Raw genomic sequence first — 23540 nt, forward strand, 5'->3', positions numbered from 1 at the left:
CAAACCAGTGTCTATTAAACAGTCTTTTACTATACCCTACACCACTTTATTGGGGAGGGTATATTGGTTTTGTGCTCATGTTTGTAACGCACAATAATATTGGTCCTATACCCACCTTAAAGTATACCAATCGGCTTAGAATCATTTTCTGTGTCGATTTAGCTATGTCCGTCTATCCATCCGTCTGTCTGTCTGTCAGTCTGCCTGACCGTCCGTCCGTCCATGTATACCTTGTAATCAAACTACAGATCGCAATTTAAAAGATAATTCAATGAAATTTGGCAGAGACGAAGCTTATGGAAAATGGTTAACATAGGTCCATTATTTTACCTAGACCCCATGCAACTGAACCCGCCGAAAAGATCTTTAAAGTTTATAATTATATTTAATGTACTCGTATCTCGACAAAAAAGCTGAAAAACCAAGTTCTATACTGGCCTTGATGACCCTCATGAATTTTATAATTATAGGGCCTCATTTGACCCTAGCCCCTACACAAAGCCCCCTTCAAAATATGACTTAAATGTCCTCAATTTTATTCAACAATAAATGTCTTAAGTATATCTGAGGCAAGGTACAATTCAACTTAAATGCTTTTATAACTGGTGTGGGGTATTATATGGTCGGCCTCGTCCGACTATAATTTCTTACTTGTTTTACATATATACGTACCTGGTACCAAATTGACACCAAAGAGTTTATAATTTTTTAATAACATCAGTTGTCAAAATGTATACATACGTACGACAACACTGTGTAATGCAACGTTGTCAACATTGCAACAATTCGTTATCGGAATCTAAATTTTATACACATCCGTTGTCTAAATGTTAACAAACGTGGTAAGCTCACGATTGGCAACGGATTGTGTGTCAATAGTGAGCTTACCACGTTGCTAACATTTAGACAACGGATGTGTATAAAATTTAGATTTCGATAACGAATTGTTGTAATGTTGTCAACATTACATGGTGTTGTCGTACGTATGTATATACTTTGACAACGGATGGTATTGAAAAATTATAAACAGTTTGGTGTCAATTTGGTACCAGGCATGTATATTTCTTTTTCCCTCTGTGTATGTTTATAATATTAGTTTATATTTAGTAAATGAGCTAAGTCCCTTTTTAAAGAATTTCGCAAAACACTTAAGCAATTATAAAATTATTTTGTCACAGTTTAAAACAACAAAAAACACATTCATAAAATTTCCTTGTTTAAAGTATTGTAGATGTGTAAAAAAACTCTAATTAATATCAAAAAGAAAATGTTTGTCCTTTAAATAAAATTTACCTCTTGAGCCCACTGTACCTTAATGATAAAAAAATGAAAAAGCAAAAACTAACTAACTTGAAAACTTAATACAAAAACATGTAAAACTACAAATGTAATAAATGTTTAAAAAACATTCGGTTTATTGTTTATAAACAATATTTTTAGAATTAAATGCAAAACTAAAAAACCAAAAATCAACCACATTTTTGGTTGATTATGCTCTTTTTGTAAAAAAAACGCCAATTAAGTTTGAGTAGTAAAATAAAAAAAGGGGAAAAAGAGAAAATACGCATATTACCATTTAATTAACAAAATACAACATATAAATATACATATTAGCATATTTTATTAAAACATAAACAAAATAAAGGTATTAAAAAACATAAAACAACAAAACAAGCAAATTGTTAGAAAACAACTAAAGTTAAGTTTATTATAATTACAAAAAAAAAAAAATAATAATTATATTGTACATTAAACTATTTGAATTAGAGTCATGATAAAAATGTAAATTTGAATAAAATAATAATAACAAAAAAAAAACTAATAAATTTAGAAATTTATGTTGATGATGAAAAGAAAAATCATATTAATAAAATAACACAAAAAAGATTTACTACTATCTTTCTCTCTATTATATGTGTAAATAAAAATATTTATGTGTTTCATTTCAAAAGTTTATTTAGATTAATAAAAGGTAAGTGAAATTCCTTGTATTTTATTCTATTTGATGGTGAATATTATTTATTTGCGTTTTATACGATAAAACAAAATTTAGAAAAAAAAAACAATAAAAATTTAAAGTGTTACCTATTTGAAGATCAAACTCCCTGGTTGAAATAATTAAAAACTTTTAATTGTACAGTTTTTCTTTCAACAACTCCCGCTGAAGGAGTCTACAAAATCATGTTTCGAAGGATGTGAAGGTTTATTGGTTCTAAGTTCCACCTCGTACAAAATTCGTAAACTTTCCATGGATATTTATGCGAAAATAGTTATATCAGATGAAAAGTTAGGACTTCAGCTATTAGTTTATTAAATTCCTTCGAAGTAGTCGAAAATGGCAAATACACATTTTTACGCCTATTTTTCATACCGAATAGTGGTCGTGGCAATTTTTATACCCACCACCACCATCAATAGTGTTAGATGGTATATATAAGTTTGTCATTCTCAAAAAAGACTCAAGAAAGTATATATGTATGTAAATGATTGGTACTGGTTGATTTAACTATATCCGTCTGTCCTTCGGTCCTTTTTTTCATAAATTCTGTCTGTCCACACATTTGTTTCTCTACGAAAACTTGATCGCTGTGGAAAGTGTCGAAATCGGTCCAAAAATTCCTATACCTGCCTTAAAAATGTACATATTCCCCGAAAATTAATTTATTGTTAATAACTTCTTTCAGAATCTACAAAATTTCACAAATTTGAAATTTATATAAATGGAATTCATATGAAAAAAAATTTTTTTTCTGCATCGATCCATAATTGGCAATAGCTCTCATACAAGGTCCCCTCCCAAAAATCAAAAAAATACCCATTACAAAATAATGCTATCCATATATAATTTGGCACAAATAAAGCTTTTTAAAATTTTTCACGATCGGTCTATAATTGCTGATAGGTCCGATACAAGCTACCCTTTTGAAAATTGCTTAAAGGCATATTGTCATTACAAATGATATAGATACAAAATTTGGTAAAAATATTGTTTTTATATATGAGGTCGCCTCTCGAAAACACATTACCTCATAATTATATCTATACAAAATAGGATATTTAAGATACATCTCAGCCGAATAAAGCACTCTAACTTGTAATTTTTTAAAAGTTATGCAACATTTTCTTCTTTACACACACACAACATTTCATTGAATTATCTTGAAGAACAACCGAGATATTACAGACATCTTAGTTGTTCTTCAAGACAAAGTTTGAAATCTTATAACTCGAGAAATGTGGGATGTTTGTTTTATGATTTCAATAATTAGATTAATAAATTCATTCTGCCATTAAGAGTTGTTGTTGTTTCATCCCAACTAATGGGTACTTCTTCCTTTTTAATACACACACAAAATTTTATTTAATTTTCCTCAAGAACTACCGAGATATTATGCAAAATCTAAAAGCGTCATTGACCCACAATCATCAGGTTGGTAGTAGGTGGATTTTTGCACACTCTCTTCCCAACGTAATATATCTAGAAAACTACTTAAGGTCTTTATGTGAATGTATCCGGCAAATCGGCTAAAAACTGAAATTTATAGTCAAGACGCGTATATCGTAAAACCCATAAAGAAATGGAAGTCAGAATAAAAGTGTTGAAAAAATATCGACTATTATCGGATTAGGAGCTCGGTTTAATCTTAAACAGTTACGAACGTTAATTTAAGAGTGTTGGTTCCTGTGTTGGTTCCACAAAAGAGTTACATAACTAAGAGTTTAAAAGTTTGAAAAGTGTATATTTTCTAAGTAGTTACTAAAATTGCTTCGAGCTTTTTCTAAAAGAAATATTCTGGGACTTATAAAATTCTTAGACCATTTGGCCATGTCCGTCCGTCTGTATGTTGAAAGCACAATAGAGACCACAAGAAAGGAGCTAGAGGATTGAAATTTCGCTCAGATATTCTCGATTTGTTTGCTATTGGAAATGAACATGATTGTCCCAAGATTTCATCTTGCACCTATTCAAGTTGATTCCCGGAGTATAGTTTAAATATTCATAAATAAGTTAATTACAAAGCAATCGTGATAAAATTTGGTACAAGTTAGTTTTATGCATCCAGAAATTATATTGTGATATATTGACATCGGATCATAATTAACCCTACCCGCCATATAAGGTCTCCTTCAGAAAATGTCTTTAAAGCTCATAATATAATATATATATAATAGCTTAACAATAGCAGTGTAGTGACCAAATTTGACATTCATAAACAAATCTCAAGTCATAAGGATCGGCTAATAATTGACCATACACCCCCTTCAAAAATTATTTTAATCCCCATAATCGGGTTAATAATAACTGTATAGAGACGAAATTCGACACAAATAAATTTTAAAGGATTAAAAATCTCTATAAAATTGTATATAGATCGGCTAATAACTGATCCTACACCCCATATGGGACCTCCTTTATAAAATGACCTTAGCGCAAAAAACTGGCTTTAAATAGCAGTATAGTGACGACATTCGACAAAAACAAGTTTTATACAAACAAAAATCTTTATCAAATTTTATAACGATCGGTTCATAATTGACCATAACACCCAAATGAGGTCCCCTTATATAACTTAGACGCTCACAATTAATAGTAACAGTATAGCGAAATTCGACATAAACAGGTTCTATAAGAACAAAAATCTCGGCGAATATATACTCTTACTTCTTATTTTTGAACTTGTTCCGCTATAGCGATTTTTATATGTTACACAAATAAGATATATCTGTTACACATATGTATATAATTTGTTTGTAATAAATATACTTTATTTTAATTTAAAAATTTGACTAAATTGCACTTTTTATATAAAATCTAAAAAGTTGAAGTATTTTCTTTTTCGTAAATTCGTATTTAAGTTTTTTTTTTTTCTCATAAACCAGAAAAACCTTGAGCACTTTTATATCTTAATGCTGAATAATTTGGTTGATAGCTGGGTGCACAATAATTAGACGAAGCGAAAAAACCACAAGGACCTGTTAATCCTTCATTTGTTGAACTGCCATTAGCTGTTGCTGCAAATGTATTGTACGATGAATTAACATAATTTTTTGTTGACGCATACATTCCCAACGAGGGAAAACTTAACGAATATGCTGCAGCGGCAGCAGCAGCATGATGATGTGGATGATGAGGATGTGACAAATCCATTTGCTGTTGCAAAAACACAGCACTTTTATCGGGCGAAAACTTATGGGCCGTAGTTATGGGTGGCACGGGTTGTGGGGTGGTTGTAATTAAAGGTCGTCCAGTGGTTGAACTGCGTTCATTACGTCTAAATTTAGCACGACGATTTTGAAACCATACTTGTACGCGCGCCTCACTCAAACCCACTTTAGTGGCCAATTCTTCACGCACAAAAGCATCGGGATAGTGGGTACGTTCAAACACCTTTTCCAATGCTGTTAATTGTCCCGAAGAGAAAGTGGTACGATTTCGACGTGGTTTGCGGCCAGAATGTGGTGAAGACGATGTATGGTCAGATATAATACCATTTGCCGACGTTGAAGTAAATTCATTTGAAAATGTATCGTCTGTAAATGAATAAAAAGAGTAGATAAGGATTTAGTATTCAAGCACATACATACATATGAATACATAAGGCTACATTTAATGATATACATAATGTCCCAAAAAAAAATCTTGCAAAGTTTTCTAGAAAAATATTTATCATTGAATACATATTTATGTAAGATGGTAGCAAAAACTCTTTTTCAAATTTACTTTGAGAATGAGTATTTTCTAGGAAATACAATTTGTGGTTGTTGGAAAGATTTTAATTTATGTGTCATTAAATTGCCAAAAATTTTAAAATGATTTTTATAGGTTTATGTCTTTGGGGAAATGAAAATCATAAAAAGGCTTTTTAAACTGAGATTTTAATAGTTTTAGATTAAAATTCCTATGATTTGTTAATACATGTGCATTATATTTATTTAAGTATGTTTATATTTAGCCACAACAAGAAATTTTGATTTACACATTTGTTCACATGTCATAGTTGTCACTTTAACAAATTAACCCTCTAATGACCGAAATCGTTTGTGACTTTTATAGTCACTTGTGAAATATTAAATGGGCCTGATTGACCATACAATAACCTACATCAGCTATGAATATATTTTAAAAGAGTAGCCCTATATAGTTCCACCCATAAAATTTTGTAATCCGTGTCATTATTATATTATCTATGGGTGCCTCCATTAGGTTAGTTGATAGTGTGCCGGGTGCCGCCGGTAAGTCAGTTGGTAGTGTTCATGTTTGTCAATCCAGAGATTCTGGTAAAAAAACTCACAGCAGCCTACACAGAGGAAAAAATATACACGCCTGGTACCAAATTGACACCAAATTTTTCAATAACATCCGTTGTCAAGTATATACATACAACAACAACAACATGAATTGTAGACCACGCAACTTTGTCAACATTACAACAATTCGTTGTCGCAATCTAAGCTTTATGCACATCCGTAATTGAAAAGTTAACAAACTTGGTAAGCTCAAAATGCGTTATAAATAGTGAGCTTACCACGTTTGTTAACAGTTAGACAACGGATGTGCAGAAAGTTTAGATTGTGACAACGAATTGTTGCAATGTTGACAAAGTTGTGTGGTCTACATTACATGTAGTTGTTGTATGTTTATACTTGACAATGGATGTTATTGAAAAATTTGGTGTCAATTTGGTACCAGGCGTGTATATTTTTATACCCTACACCACTTTAGTGGGGAGGGTATATTGGGTTTGTGCTGATGTTTGTAAAGCACAATAATATTGGTCCTATACCCACCTTAAAGTATAGTATACCAATCGGCTTAGACTCATTTTCTGAGTCGATTTAGCTATGTCCGTCCGTCTGTCCGTCCGTCCGTCCATGTAAACCTTTTAATCAAACTACAGGTCGCAATTTTGAAGATAATTCAATGAAAATTGGTACATGATCTTCTATTGTTGCAGGGACGAAGCCTATTGAAAATGGTTAAGATCGGTCCATTATTTCACCTAGCCCCTATACAACTGAACGGAATAGGGCTTGTAAACCTTGTAATCAAACTACAGGTCACAATTTTGAAGATAATTCAATGAAATTTGGTGCATGATCTTCTGTGGTACCGGAAACGAAGCGTATTGAAAATGGTTAACATCGGTCCATTATTTCACTTAGCCCCCATACAACTGAACCTGCGAATAGAATTATGTTTAATATACTCCTATCTCGACAAAAAGCTGTAAAACCAACTTCTATATTAGCCTTAATAACCCACGTGAATTTTATAATTATAGAGCCTCATTTGACCCTAGCCCCTATAAAAAGCCTCCTTCAAAATTTGACTTAAATGCCACAATTTTATTCCAGAATAAATGGCTTAAGTATATCTGAGACAAGGTAAAATTCGACTTAAATGCTTCATTATGAAAACTAAATCATATTTTATTTTTGTAACAGGTGTAGGGTATTATATGGTCGGCCTCGCCCGACTATAATTTCTTACTTGTTTTTCCTCTGTGTAGGTTTATTTCTTCGGATGTAATAGACATTCTCCTTTCAAACTAACCAACATAATTTTTTATGGAAATATCCGTTTATAATTTAAGTAAAATCCTTTTTTGTACATATAAATAGTTTATGTCCCCTTTGTGACCCATTTTGTCTTCTAAGGGTTAAATGCTTTTACATTTCCTAATAACACATTAAAAAGCCATAAAATAATGATTTACGTTTTGTGTTGTGTATTTCTGTTTGATATAAAACTTGTATTGTTTTACAGGCCATATGTATATGATCTGACCTTTCTTTTCACTTACTGTGTGTCTGCCCATTCAACTGTCTGTAAAAGTCTAAAGGAGGAAAATTTTTATGTCATTATTAATGGTTTAATGGTATGCTAGATAATACTTCAGTTTGTATGGGTTGTTTGTTATAAAGTTGTCACTTTATTGTCATCAATTGACTGTCAAATGCTGATAATGTCTGTAGTATTAAGCTAATGGTTATTTAATTGATTGTAAATCAATTTTTCATAATTTAATTTTCAATTAATATCAAATTTTACAAAGATAGAGATTTGACAAACCAATTTGATTTAGGAATTAGAACAGAAATTTAAATTAAAGTACATATTTACAGTGGTATAGATTTTGTAAAATTAGGAGTACTTGGAAAACAAGTTTGTCATTCTGTTCCATTTAGAGAATACTATATTTGCAAAAGGAATCATCCCACTCGGAACCTTGTTTTCCAAAATATGGATTAAAATATGGCGATATCAAACTCGGAAGTATTTTTAAAGTACATTTAAATATTTACGAAAATCTGCGAATTCTGTAAGTGTATCTTTTTTGTTTTAATTTCTTACACTATGTGACATATTTTTCATTAGTAATCCATAATTTTTAAATAAAAAAAGAAATTAATATAATTTTATAATGAACATATTTAAATATCGTACGTGACACATCGTATGTGACAGATTTTTCTCCTGATTTTTTTTAGGTTATAAAATATATATTTTGGAAATATATGCATACACACACTTCAACAAATCAAAAGGAGTAGGAAAGTGCAGTCGGACATGGCCGACCTATATACATGTTTATGCAATTTATAGATAAAAAGAAAAAACTGGAGTTATATGGCGACTAGGGTCATATATAAAATTCTAGAGTGTGATTTTAATTCATATAAAACTTATTTGTGCCATATTTTATCATAATACTAGTGATAAGAGGTGAGTTACGGACGTTTAAGTGTTTTTCTGAAATTAAACTTTGCATGGAACTAGGCCCAAATGAGGTCCAATCGTTATGAAAATCAGCATAAAGGTTTAGTCTTACAAACATTTTAGATCTGCCGATTTTTGAAGGGATAGTATTATAATTAACAGAATTATGAGCTAAAAAGTGATATTTTCGGTTCCGTTTGTATGGCGGCGAGGTGTAAAAATAGACCGATTTTTTTGTTGAATTATCTTTAAAAATGCAGAAGTTATAAGGGTTTTATTTTTTCAGTCGTGGTTTACCTTTTCATGGAATTGCCCATATGTAAGTGATTTTAAATTTTTTATAACTTAAACAAAATTATATTTTATAAATATTATAAATTTTTTTAACTACATAGCTGGTTTAGTTATTTCTCATTAAAAGTTATAATTTTCTAACCCCAAATGCTTAACTAAAGTGGCATTTTACAAATTTTCTCAGAACTATTAAGTTTTCTCAAAAATCTCATAAAATTGTCATTAATCAATTTGAAAAAAATCCGAAATATTTTGAAAGCAAAAAATTACATTTTAAGCCTATAAAAGTTACATTTAAATTCCCCTATTACAAAATTATTTTCTTTTTGATGGTAAACGACTCATAAAATTATGCCTTAAATAAAAATGTATACACGAGTAGTTTGCTTAAAAAAACACTAAGAAAAAAATCCAGCAAATAATTTATAATTAGGTGTAAATTTACAGCCTCTTTAAAATATAATTATTCATATAAGTGGCTGTTAATGTTACCGCAACGACAAGGAGGGTAAACGACAAAAAAACGAACACAACTACTACTACTGATACCATGTAGTTTTATGTTGTTCCCTTAAACATAATAAACATACACGTACTCATAGATACTTACAACATGTTGAACAAAAAGTCAAAGAATTGTATGTATGTATGTTTGTCTATGTTTTGCTTCCCTATAGAAAAATTATGATAAATTGTAACACACTTCTGCGCCATATGTGGGCATAATACATACAAGTATGAGTGACTTGACTGACGGTATCTATAACAGAAAAAGGCGGCATTTTTTTGTGGTTGTTTGAAAACAAAAATAAATGTATATTATCTTGATTTTTTGACATAAAGGATGACTATGACTGACAATATAAAGCAGAAGAAAAGAATGGTAAGAAACAAGTGAATAAAAAACATATTTTGCAAAATGTAGGGGAATTTATCGCTGATCACGGAAATATTGTGTTGAGTAGAACGAAGAAAAATTAAGTTATTTTACTATTAACATATACATATTGTTGTTTTGAGTATAATTTTGTTAATGATTGAAATTGGTATGTGATAATGCTTGATACTCATATTATTTGCACGAAAATTAAAATAATTACTCTCTAACCTTTATCATAATTAATTTATATTTATTTGTAACATTTTATAAAAATCGATTAATAATTGAAGTTTAGTCCTTGTAAGTTTCCCTTGAAAAGATTAGAGTATTATAAATAATATTTATAAAGAAACTAGCTATACCAAGTGTGCTTTGCTATCCTCTCTAACTCTAACTGCTGTAACAGTTTCCCAGATATATACATTTTTGTATTCAATCCGCAAGGGAGGTGCCAAGACCGCCTATTTTTCTCCTATATATTCTCATGGATGCTAAAGGTCTTTATGCTACATTTTTAAATATCATCTATAATAGTTTCCCAGATAAATTAATTTTTTTAGGTGCCCCCCCTATTTCTAGTCTGTCCAATTTTTGATACTAAAGTGTCTCCGAAAAAAATGAAGACTTTAGCTGTTATATTTTCTTAGATATACTAATTTAATAGTTTATTTATATGGGAGGTGCCACGTTCACTATAGCTAGGTTGCCCATTTTATCCTCATGTATTCATATGGATGTCAAGTTGTTCAAATTTTAGGAATGTATCTCTTGCGGTTTCTGAGATATGCGACTTTAAATACTTATTTTGCATGTGGGCGTGGCACGTCACCCACTTGAAACTTTGAAGTAAAATGTAGCCTACAGTTTCTTCCAGACAAAGTGTAATTAGACCAATTGTAGCTTATACTTCAATATTCTGGTGGACAGCTTTAGACAAAAAGTGCAATATCAAACTACTACAGGGAGTTCAGCGTACATGCTGCTTGGGTATAAGTGGTGCCATGTGTACCAAGGCTCTGGAAACGTTGCTAGATATTCCACCCATTGAAATATATTTAAGATATTAGGCGGCGTTTACAGCCGAACGGCTCTTTACTTTAGGCGAACTGGTCAAAAGCTTCCAGGCAGAAGTAAGAGCAATAACGGAATGCGTAAATTGGATTAGAATAAATATGGCGCCCACAGCGCTTAATATATTTACCGACAGCCAGAAGGCAATTAGGGCGATATCAGGTGATAGAACTAAGTCTAAGACCGTATTGGATTGTAAGAAAGCTTTAACTGAATACTCTCCCAGAGGTAAAGTTCACATCATATGGGTACCAGCCCATAGGAGTAGTCGGTAACGAAAGGGCGAATGTAATAGCTTTAAAGGGAAGGGAGCTCGAGGCAGTTAACCTGACAAACGCAAAATCATTCGACGCAACAAAAGCTGAACTAAAAATATGGATGAGAGAATCCCATAAGACCTCTTGGAGTAATGAAACAGTGGGTAGAACCACGAAGATCCTATGGGTTGACCCTGATGAGAGAAAGACGGAAAATCTTCTCAAAATGAGCAAGTCTAAAGTTAATATGATGGTACGTATTCTGAGTGGACACACAGGATTACGAGCACATTTAAGCAAAATTAGACGTGCGGATTCAGACGAATATAGAGCATGTTCCTATAAAATGAAAATTTATCGAAAATTTCCTGTAAAAAGAAAATTTATCGAAAATTTCCTATAAAAAGTAAATTAATCGAAAATTTTCTATAAAAAGTAAATTAATCGAAAATTTTCTATAAAAGGTAAATTAATTGAAAATTTTCTATAAAAAGTAAATTAATCGAAAATTTTCTATAAAAAGTAAATTAATCGAAAATTTTCTATAAAAAGTAAATTTATCGAAAATTTCCTATAAAAAAAAAGAAAATTTCCTATCAAAAGAAAATTGATCGAAAATTTCCTATAAAAAGAAAATTTATCGAAAATTTTCAATAAAAAGAAAATTTATCAAACATTTCTATAAAAAGAAAATTTATCGAAAATTTCTATAAAAAGAAAATTTATCGCAAATTTCTATAAAAAGAAATTTTATCGCAAAATTCCTATAAAAAGAAAATTTATCGAAAATTTCCCATAAAAGAAAATTTATCACAAATTTTTTATAAAAAGAAAATTTATCAACAATTTTTTATAAAAAGGAAATTTATTGAAAATTTTCTATAAAAGAAAATCTTCTATTAAGACAGTGAAACTCTGGAGCACTTTCTTTGCCACTGCCAGGCATTCGTCGAAGTTAGATCCAAGTATGTTGGAAGTGATGTTATTTCGGAAATAACATTCCTGACTAACACTGATTGGAAGATTCTTAGGAATTACGTTCAGGAAACTGAGTTTCTGAACACTGAAAAATAATTCATTCAGTTCCCTTTTTTTTCATGATAAGGAGCGCACAACAGGCCCGATAGTGGCCTAGGTGTATTTCTTCGGATTTGATGTAGTATACATCCTCCTATCAACTTAACCTAACCTAACTTCTTCCAGACATACAGGAAGACACTGAAAATTTCAGAAAAATCGGTCTAGGCGTTGAGCTGTCTATAAAATCCAAACAAACGTACAAACACGCATTAATTTTTATATATACAGATGATCGGCTCATAATTAATATAATAAAATCTCAAAATTCAGGTAAATACAATAAAATCTTTAAAGTTATATCCTAAATTTTTGGTAGTAATAAAATTAAGAAAACAATACCAGACAAATTTACAAATAACGACTTCAAATCAAATATTTAGGAATAACAAATAGAATTTTATTAAAGAAAATTTATTGCTATATCTCCTGATATAAATCACGACCTTGAAATTGTATCTGAGTATTAATCGTGTAACTCCATTCCCCCTTTACATTATTTATATACACCATTCCGATGATGAGATGAACTCTAAAAGTGAATTTCCCAAAATAAATAAAATAATACGAACAGCATATCATCAAAATATATCAATCCCTCAACATCAAATAAAACGAAAGATTTAAAAACCAAAAAATATAAATAAATAAAAAAACAGTCGTATACTCGTAATACAAACGTCAAGCAATTGTGGTTTTCATGACAACCCCGACAGCGGCAACATGACATTATGTTAATTTGTGTTGACAGTGGCGGCCGCACACAGGAACACAAAATGCTCAACGAAGAAGTAGAAGTTTATTTAAGTTTCTATTAAGAAAAATGCATGCAACAAAAATGTTAAATGTAAAAACAAAACAGAAAACTCCATGTTAAAGAGAAGGAAAAATTAAATAAAAAATAGGGAATCCAGAAACAACTCGTAACAGAGCATTTACCGAAAAAAAAACACTTACACGCTCATAACAGACACTAAATGAATGGATTCTGTTTCTGTTGCTCGTCGTTGTTTTTTTTTATTGTCGTGACTGCTGCAGCCCCATGAGTGTTGTTAAAATCTTGTTGCATTTACAATGTCTGTCTTAATTTAGTTGAGCCAAGCAGAGCATGTGCAATCATGCAACTCATGGTATATCCTTTTCAAAATAAAACTTTTTTGAAATCTACTCCATGTTTTCATGTTGCAATGAAAAGTATTTTCGGTTAAGATGTGTGTGTGCGTGTTAGTTTTATTGGAGGGGCATGCTTCTAACTAACATTTCTACAATTCTTAAATCAAAGAGTTTAGCTGTATCTAGCTCTATAAAAAAAACAAAAGAGTTTTTGTTTTTTTATTAAATCTCCAGAGACTGTTTTTTATTCAATATGTGTGAGATTTTTTTTGTTTGAGTTTTTAATTGGGAGGGTTGGCAATTGATGATTGTTGACAAATTGCCATCAGTTGTAAAGTGACAGATTTATTTCATTGACAATCATGTAAGTTTTGTGACATTCTTATTTTGAGGATTTATTTTTAAATAAAATGTCTTAGCAAATATAGCCACAAATAATTGGAAATGTTATCAACGCACATAAGGTTGTTTACACATAAGTTATTTTGATTATTTTTTACGTTTTATTTATTAACTGATTATGGATAAATAATAAAAGCATATACATACGTTAGGGTGGCCCAGTTTATATGGAGAACAACTAAGGTACTGATATTCCCACCGAAAAAACAAGTTTAATTCATTTTAAGTTACCGTTTTTTTTGTCCTGAGATCAATATTTGGTGAGCTGCATCAGTGGATAGAAATATAATGCAGATCAAATTTTATTAAAATTTGAATACCCTACACCTCCATAGTCGAGAGGTTATTATGCGTTTGTGCTGATGTTTGTAACACCTAAAAATATTGGTCTACACCCACCTTTAAGTATACCAATCGACTCAGAATCACTTTCTGGGTCGATCTATCTATATCCGTCTGTCTGTCCGTCTATGTGTCCATGTAAACCTTGGGCGCACTCTACAAGTTGCAATTTTTAATATAATTTGATGAAATTTGGCACATACTCTCTTTTGACCCAAAGACGAAGCTTATTGAAAATGGTTAAAATCGGTCCATTATTTCGTATAGCCACACCCCCATATAATCCCTTATTTATAAAATTCCTTTTTTGTCAACATTTGGAAAAACGAACTATTGGAATGAACAGAATTTTCACTTTCGGTGTGATCATCAGCAACTTCAATTTAGTGGCCACCCTAATATACATTATTTTACGTCATGATTTAAAAATCTTAAAATCTCTATGGTATTGCCAAATTATGATAATGTTATCAACCTCATAGAATAAAACAATTCTAAACTAAGTCTAAGTGATTGTTCCATTACAAAGACCATTTTTGAATTAGATAAGTATAACGTTTTAATAAAGCGTTATATATACCAAGGAGTGAAAAAACATGTTAAAAAATGTCTTGTTTGCTACATTGGTTTCCTTCATTGAATAAAACGTAGTAAAGAAATTTCATAATTATGCAGTTCCTTAAAAAAGCCCTTTAAATTTGATAGACATGATAGCAAAATAATCTTCGTCTATTTAATTTATGGACTTGACCTTATTGTAGAACTAATTTAAATCCAAAAAATCTAATTAACTTTCAATTAAAAAATTTGATAATAATCGAGTCTTATGTAAGCTTTCAAAGCTTTGAAGAAACCTACTGTATTACATTTCAAAAACTGTAACGGACACTGGTTGGAGAATTTCATCCGATTAGCTTTTTTACAAATATATCGCTTATTGTAATTCCTACGACTTCAGAAGCAGTTCTGTTGACAATTAAATTTATTACATTTTAGTTGAAGGCTATGTTTGCCTATCATTAGTTGTTTTCGAGCTATAGTGCATTTTTTTTATACCCACCATCAAAAAATATGAGGGGTATATTGTTTTTGCCATTTCGTTTGTAACACATCGAAATATTGGTCATAGACCCACAAAAGTATATTTATATATATATATACTGGGCCCTTATTAAATTCTAAGATGATCTAGCCATGTCCGTTCGTCTGTCCGTCCGTCTGTTGAAAACACGATAGAGTCCGAACAAAACAGCTAGAAAGTTAAGATTTTACACAAATATTCTCAATAGGTAAGGTTTGTTAAGCATTGAAAATAAGCAATATCGGTACATGTTTTCGCATAGCCCCCATACAAGTGGCCCTCCGAAAAACAGTGTAAACAGTCATAGCTGGTATAAAAATAGCAGTATGTCAATGAAATTTCACATAAACAAGTTTTATATGAATCAAAATATCCTTACCAAATTTTATGAGAATCTGTCCATAATTGACCCTACCCCCCATACAATGTCCCTCTCAGAAAACGACTATAACGCTCTAAACTTGCTTCGTTGCAATGCAACAAAATTCGACATAAACAAGTTTTATATGAACTTAAATCTCTCTGACAAATTTTATGGAGATCGATCCATACTTGACCCTACCCCCCATATAAGGTTCCTCTCAGAAAATTACTTTAAAGCTCATAACTTGCTTCAAAATTTCAGTAAATCAACGAAAGTCAACTTAAATAAATTTTATCGGAACATAAATCTCTTTACCATATTTTATGGAAATCGATCCATAATTGACCCTACTCCCTATATAAGGTCCCCTTCAGAAAATGACTATAACGCTTATAGCTTGTTCAAAATGATAGTAAAGCAACGAAACTAGACGTAAACTAGTTTTCGGGGAAAAAATAACTCTGCTAAATTTTATGGAGATCGGCTCATAATTGAAAATTACTTATTACTTATTATTTCACAATTTATTCAAAAATCACTTAATTTGAACACTGAAGCAATCAAAGTACTAATTGAATATTCACAATGTTAAAGGAAGGATTTATCTTTATGTAAATGTTTGAATATTTAGAAAAAAGCATTTTGTTGTCACGTTTGAACAAATAAAGTGATTTATAAATTTTGAAAAAGACATGAAAGTTGTCAATTAATTCATTAAGATATTAATTTGATCAATTAAAAATGTAATCAAATTTATAAAATTAGGTTTTAAGGTAAAAAATAAGCCAAAACTTTCAATCATTATTTTCTGTGCAAGATCCCCAAAAAGATCTAGCAAGCAAGTTTAGAATCAAACAATAATTACACAGGCCGACAAATTTTTCTGGGATTTGAGATATCGTGTCCTGAAGTTTGAAAAAACGCAACTTTAGGTCCCTTTTGAGATGTTATAACTGCTCGAAGATAACTTTATTTATCAAGTGTTGTATGGCATCTGAAAGTCCATTCTGTTAGCTTTACAATCAAGGCTTAACATCTAACATACATTCTTTCCTCTTCGAGATATCAAAAAGGGACAATAATGGCGTTTTTTCAAATTTCAGGACGAGAGGTCAGATTCGGATTCAGTGCTACTCAATCCTTAAGAAACGTCTAACATGGTCTTAGGGTTTCAACTTTTTCCAAATTTTGTCGGCCTGTGTTATTTTGTAATGTATTTTCATACAAATAATTTTAAATGGCATTAGTAAAAACTTTTGCCGCCGGTAGGGAATTGAAGAACTTATTCCATCAAATTTTCAGATTTTTTTTTTCGTATAAAATTTTCTACTTAATTGCGATTTTCGCAGTATATTCCTAGAAAATCTATTTAAGAACATTATTCCCATTTCACGCACTTAAAACAATTTCACTATCATTTTAGCCAAAAAAAAAAAATATGCCTTGTCATAATGTCAACATTTTAGACGATTCCGCATACTAATTTTCTCTTTAAGTTTTTAAGCCGGCGGCTATTTTCAATCTATAATGAAATTTTTTCATAAATTTTCAACAATTTCATTTCTAATATGCAACAGGGGCATGCATCAATTCGCATAATAAAATATGTCAAAAATTGAATTGAAATTGTGAACTTGTGCTTTTCAAACAACTTACCAAAATTATCCCCATGAGATAAAAGTGACTGTTGATGTGGCTGCTCCTGTTGGAGTTGATGATGCATTTGTAGTTTATTTGTAATGTGTTGCTGGTGATGATTGTGACTGTGACTGTGGATGTGATTGTGTTGATGGTGATAATCTTGTTGTACCGCTGCTAACTCTAATAAATTATTAACGGAAAAACGTTTAACATTCTCCGAACCTTTTTCAAATAGAAATGTTGTCGCAATTGGTAGTGTTGCGTTGGAGGTGCTAGTGGATGATGATGGTGCAGTAGCAAGATTTGGTGAAATTTTTGTTGTAGACAATGAAGTTGATGAGGATTCCGAAGCAGATGCAGGCGATGATAATTTTGTGCATATTTGATTATGATATAATGCTGTAGAGGACGATGATGTTGATGAAGTTGTGGGTACTGAGGATGATAATGATGACGAGGTCAAAATATAATTGTTATTGTTTGTTAAAGTATGTAAATGTTGTAAAGATGAACAGGTGGTGGCTGTTACACTGTTGCCAACCATTGTTGGTGATAGTTGTTGCTGATGATGCTGCGGATTGTTATTGTTACTGTGATTGTGAAGTTGGGAAGTAGAGTAAAAATTTAATGGCATTGTATTGTGTTCCGTTGAGGATGATAGTGTACCGGATGTCGTTGTTGAATTGTTTGATGATGGCGTTATTGTTGTTGCTGCCGCTGTGGTCATACTTGTTGCCATTTGCTCCTGATGTTGTTGTGGTTGATGATAATTTAACATTTCTGATTTTTTATTGCAATGTTTTTTTTTTTGCTGCCTTCGTAGTATTTAACAAATATGTTGCGTAAAAATAAATCAGTGCTTGTCGCGGCGAATGAATGTGAATTTAATGTTTCGAATTAACAAATTAGTGTAAAATTTCTTGAGAAATAACTTAATTATGTAGCAATTAATTAAAGAAATTGTCACTGTGATATTTGTACGTTTCTATTGGCAACGACACATAATAATAGAATTATACGACTGATTGTATAGATAAATATAAGTTTTTTTTTATCTCAACAATCAACAGTCTCAACACCTTTTTTTATTTAATTTATTTATCATTCATGTATCTTGATATTTGCGAACACACACTTTTTCCTGGTTGTTTATTTTCTTTAGGTTCAACAATTTTTTAGTAGGTTACCGTAGTATGTAATCTCAATGATTTTTTTAAGCAGGCTATTTGTTGCCTTTTGATTCGATTCTTTATTCTTTTTAAATTTTTGTCTATATATTTTTTTTTATAAAGCAACTAATTCAATTAGCAATTAGCAAAATACACAATTAAGTTAATTAAGTTAATTGCTATCGCAATACTAAACTATACTAAAGTCAACTGACTACTAAAATTATTTTCAAAAACTCAGAAAAAATACAAGAACAAAAAAATTACAAACAGTCGTACTACTACAAAAAGAATCATCAATTCTTTCTTTCCTCACAGATTTCTTTTCAGTTTATGTTGTTGTTGTTGGTACTTTTTTCAGTTTTATCTCGTTCGTATTCAAGTAATTTTAAACATTTGTATTTAAAAGATGCTTTAAAGTGTTCCTTGTCACTTGCCTTGCTAATGTGCCACATAATTATTGCTCATAAACATTCTGTGGCACTCTTTTGTCTTTTGTATATTTGTATTTAAGATCTTTAATCCCTCCATATGTGTGTTTTTCTTTGTTATTCTTATAGTATTCGAAAAATATTAAGATAATTTTAAAAGATCTCATTGGTTGATTGTGTGATGATCTTAAGTTTAGATGGAAATGGGCGTGTTTTTTTATTTAAAAGCTCCATTAAATTTTTGTTTGATCAAAATTTATAGATAGTATTGCTATTATGTATTGTTGTTGATATAAATTCGCAACATTTTCGATTATTTAAACAGAATATAATTTGTTTTTGCAAGGAGTAGTAGCAAGTTTATTAAAAATATTTAAAAATATCCGTGGATACAATTTTGCTCTTTGGTTCTTAATTGTACGTTATTGGACGTTGAATAAACGCATTAATATTTCGAATAAAAATTTAAAAAATATTAGTTATTTTTACGATCTTGCGAGGTTTGTCGCTTCGAAAATTAAATTCTATATTTGTGACAACTTTTTCAAAGAAAATTTGTCAAACTCTGCACTATTAATTTTAATAATAATGTTTATGAGACTAAACGTTGAAGTCGTCCAAAAAGAGTCTTTACACCAGAAGTCGCAAAAAAAATTATTGGTATAAAAACTATATGATCTGCTGTCCAGAGACCAAAGTATACTTTTTCTAAAGGATTGAGCTGCGTTGAATTCAAAACAGAATTTCTCCCTCACATCTGGTATTCGAAATATTGCGTCCAGAAGTTTTAAAATACACAACTTTTGGCCCCTTTGAAGACGTTATAACAGCGCCAATTTATTTATAAGATGTTGTATGCCATCTGAAAGTCCATTCTATCCGCTTTAAAATAAAAATCTGTTGTAATTGCTGAAATATCATCCGTTAAAGTTGACGGACGGACGGATGGACATACATCGTGAAATCGAATCAGAAAGTGATTATTAGATGATTGGAACATTCTTAGATATTTGTGGATGCAATATTTTTGTTTATTATAAAAAATATTTACAAAGCATAATATCCTCTACACCATAGTTGTGTACGGTAAAAATACCACGAATATGACTAAACCATTATAAGTTGACAGAAAGGACTTTCAGATGACATATAACATTTCATTAATAAAGTTGTTTTGGCGCTGTTATAACCTCTCAAATAGGACCAAAAATGGTAGCAAATTGTTTCTTGATTATATCGCATTGGTCTATGGTATGAAGTTGTAGCTTAGAGGCGGCCAAGGCTGCAAAATATATAGATACAGTAGCGAGCACAAAAATTGCAACGCGGGGTCATATGATCTTTGATTTTGTCTGATTCGAAACAACGGTAATCAATCCATCTCAGCTTATTGAACAATATAGTATATACAGTAGCGAGCACAAAATATGCAACGCGTGACGATATAATCTTCGATTTCGTCTGTTTCGAAATAACGGTAATGAATCCATCTCTTCTTTTTGCTGTTTATTCTCTTAACTCTGGGCTTCCAAACAAGCGAAATTTTGTTTCAATTTCTATTACGCAAAGTGAAATATTTTATATTTGCTGAAAAAAGTGAACTTTTTTCGCGAGCACAAAAAATGCAACGCAATAAAATAACAGTAAATTTATGATTTTTATTGCGTTTTGAATGAAAGTTTCTTGAAGAAATTAAACAATACGAATATTATAATAGTAGTAATTATTATCTAATCAAAAAATAACTATTATTAAAGCTCTATAGGATAAGAATTCATGCTTGAAATTGGTTTGTTTTTTGAGTGAAAAATTTGACGTAAATCGATATGAATCACGATTTCACTTCAGAAAAAGCATGGAAAGGGAACAGATAGTGGTTGTCTATGGAAAACTTCCACTTTTAAAGACCGTCAGGTGATTAAATTGTTTAAAATCGGCTCACGAAAGAAGATAGTGGACGTTCTTAAAGGAAACGGTATAAGCTTTCTTCTGAGCAAAAAAAAAAAAAAACAAAAAAACGTTCATTTAAAAAAATGGGTAAAATGAAGAGCCAAATATTGAAATAAATTTTATCCTTGATTTAAAAAATAATTTTGTCGATTCCCATTCGCTTTGGAACTATAAAGCTCTTAAAGGAAATCTTATAAGCTTTCTTCTGAGCAAAAAAAGGTTTTTTATTCGAAATTTTTTTTTTTTAATTTTAAAAAATTTCCAAAAAATGAAAAAAACAATGCAAACAATGAATGGAATGGAATAACTATTTTAACTCCTTTGAACAATTTTTGCTAGGACCAATAGGCGAAAAGTTACTCTCATTTGAATAAAACCCTGTATGATCAAAATGTCTCTAAGTCCACCAGTTCTTGACCAATATAGCTGATAATTTGTGTCTGGACTACTATCCAATAGTACTAACTTGGAACTTGGATCTTGAAAATCCGTAATTTTTTTGATTACGGGAAAATAATTGCAAAATTGTTTTAGAGTATTTTTGGTACACAAAATGATTTTTAGTGGGTTTTTTTTGCTTTCCATTGAAATATGTACATATGTAGATTTCAAAATTGTTGTAATTTTTAGACAAACATTTTTACACAAAAATATTTACAAAATGGTTTGTCATTAGGTTTGGTCTATTTCAGAATTTTTAGATTATTTTATATGACCCTTAAAATGAACTAAAAGTTGTTTTGTGGACCAGAAATGCTTTAATTACATATTTATCTCGCGATAAGCTCAACATTACGTCCTGAGGCTCTTTGAAAAAAAAAAACATTTTTCATATTTCTTGTATTTAGTACTTTAATACACATCAATTAAGAGGTATCCCTACGAAAAAGTGGTACACGGGACACCCTATTATACAGTCTTTCTATATACATACATACTTAAGTATTTATTTATAAACTTTATAAATATACAAATACATATATTAAAATGTTTTATCAAAGTCATATGTTAATAATAAACCACAATTTTCTAACGCCATAATTCAAAACATTCCTTAATAATCGTATTAGAAATGTTAATTTTACGATAATATATGAGGTGAAAATTGTTAACAAGATCCTTGAATTTTAAGTAGCAATAAATACCAATTAAACTGTCAACACTATGGTTACACCCACTTCAAAGTACTTAGTTTTTAGGTTTATCTTTTACTTTCCTCTATCGTTTCTTTTTTTGGGATAAATTCTACTCCTACTCGTAGTTTAAACATGGATATGTAGCAATCCAAAGGCACTTAAATAAAAAAAGGACTTGTTGCGTAAAACTAAACTAAACAGTGCTGTAAGAAACAGTATGTAAATAGAGATTTACAAACACACAACAGCAAAAACAAGATGATATGCATAGTATACACATGTACATTATGCTAGTAGTAGTAATTAATAGCACAAACCCACCAAAAAATGTACGAGATTTTAAAAAAAGTATTTCCTAGTTTATGATCCATAACAAAACACCAAATAAATCAAAATTTGTTTATGAAATATGAAACTATAGTATCTTAACTAATTATCATCATCAGTAGCATCATCAAAACCACACAGTTCAGCTCATGCCATTAAACAAAAAACTCATGCATACATACAATGTATTCACTATATATGATACTGCACTCATAGATATGTATGTTCCATAAGTAAGTATGTATTAAAGGAATTGTAGCTACACAATATACAACAAACATACATAGATACTTACAACCTCAACATATGTTGCTGTGTTTTGTTGTTGCTTGTTTGCCTGTTAGAGGATTTAGATGCGGAAGAAATTTGTTGGTAAAAATATTGTATGCAATTTAAGGCGTTTATTAAAATGTTAAGTAATGGCGCCTCACATTCTTCCCCACATTTATTAAATTCTCAAGGGCGTGTTACTTAAATGTTTTCGAAAGTATGTATGCATACATAAATTTGGAAGATGAGCATGTGAAGGTAACCAGGCAATAAAATTGTAATATGTGAAATATTTTTTTAAATTTTATATCATTCTGATAATGGTAATACATTGAAGTTTCCCCCCATCTCTCATTTATGTATTTTATAAGTCATATCGAAAAATTTGATTCTAGATCGACTTTTATTTGATTAAAATTTTTTTATGAAAAAGGACAAAGTATATCGAGGTCTTATATTGTCTACCTTGGAGAACAGTAGTGTTTAGAAGAATGTTTTTTTAATTATACCCTACATCACTATAGTGGGGAGTGTATTATGCGTTTGTGCTGATATTTGTAACATCCAAAAATGTTGGTCCTGCACACACCAATCGGCTCAGAATCTCTTTCTGATTCGATTTAGCTATGTCCGTCTGTCCGTCCGTCCATCCCTCCGTCTGTCTGTCTGTGTGTCCACGCTTGTGAGCACGCTACAGGTCGCAATTTGCAAGATAATTTGATGAAATTTGGCACCTACTCTTCTTCTGACTCAAGGACAAAACCTGCTGAAAATGGTTGAAATCGGTACATTATTTCGCCTAGCTCCCATACAACCTCGGGTATGGTTGTATGGGATCTAGGCTAAGGTTTTTGGGCTCATAATTACGTTAAATGTTCTATTATGTCAACAAAAATCGGCAAAACTTAGTTTTATAGAACTTTAAACGACACTGCGGATTTTTGGAATGATCGGGCCTCATTTGACCTTAGCACCCATACAAACTCCCCTTCAGAAAATGACTTGAAGGTCAA

The 23540-nt window shown here is 30.8% G+C and overlaps 1 protein-coding gene across 1 annotated transcript; it reads right to left on the reverse strand.

Moving 5' to 3' along the window:
* Window positions 1-4870: 4870 nt before the first annotated feature.
* LOC119600583 (retinal homeobox protein Rx-like) lies at window positions 4871-18133 on the reverse strand. The gene is made up of 2 exons (XM_037950905.1): window positions 17260-18133; window positions 4871-5532 (listed from the first exon to the last, which is right to left on the reverse strand). Exons 1-2 carry the CDS (start codon window positions 18020-18022, stop codon window positions 4871-4873), a joined length of 1425 nt encoding a protein of 474 aa, XP_037806833.1. The 5' UTR covers window positions 18023-18133.
* Between the last annotated feature and the right edge of the window lie 5407 nt (window positions 18134-23540).

This window comes from Lucilia sericata, unplaced genomic scaffold, assembly GCF_015586225.1.
Source record: "Lucilia sericata isolate MDLA Ls3-8-SP2 unplaced genomic scaffold, ASM1558622v1 Contig000117F_arrow, whole genome shotgun sequence".
Lineage (NCBI taxonomy): Eukaryota > Metazoa > Arthropoda > Insecta > Diptera > Calliphoridae > Lucilia > Lucilia sericata.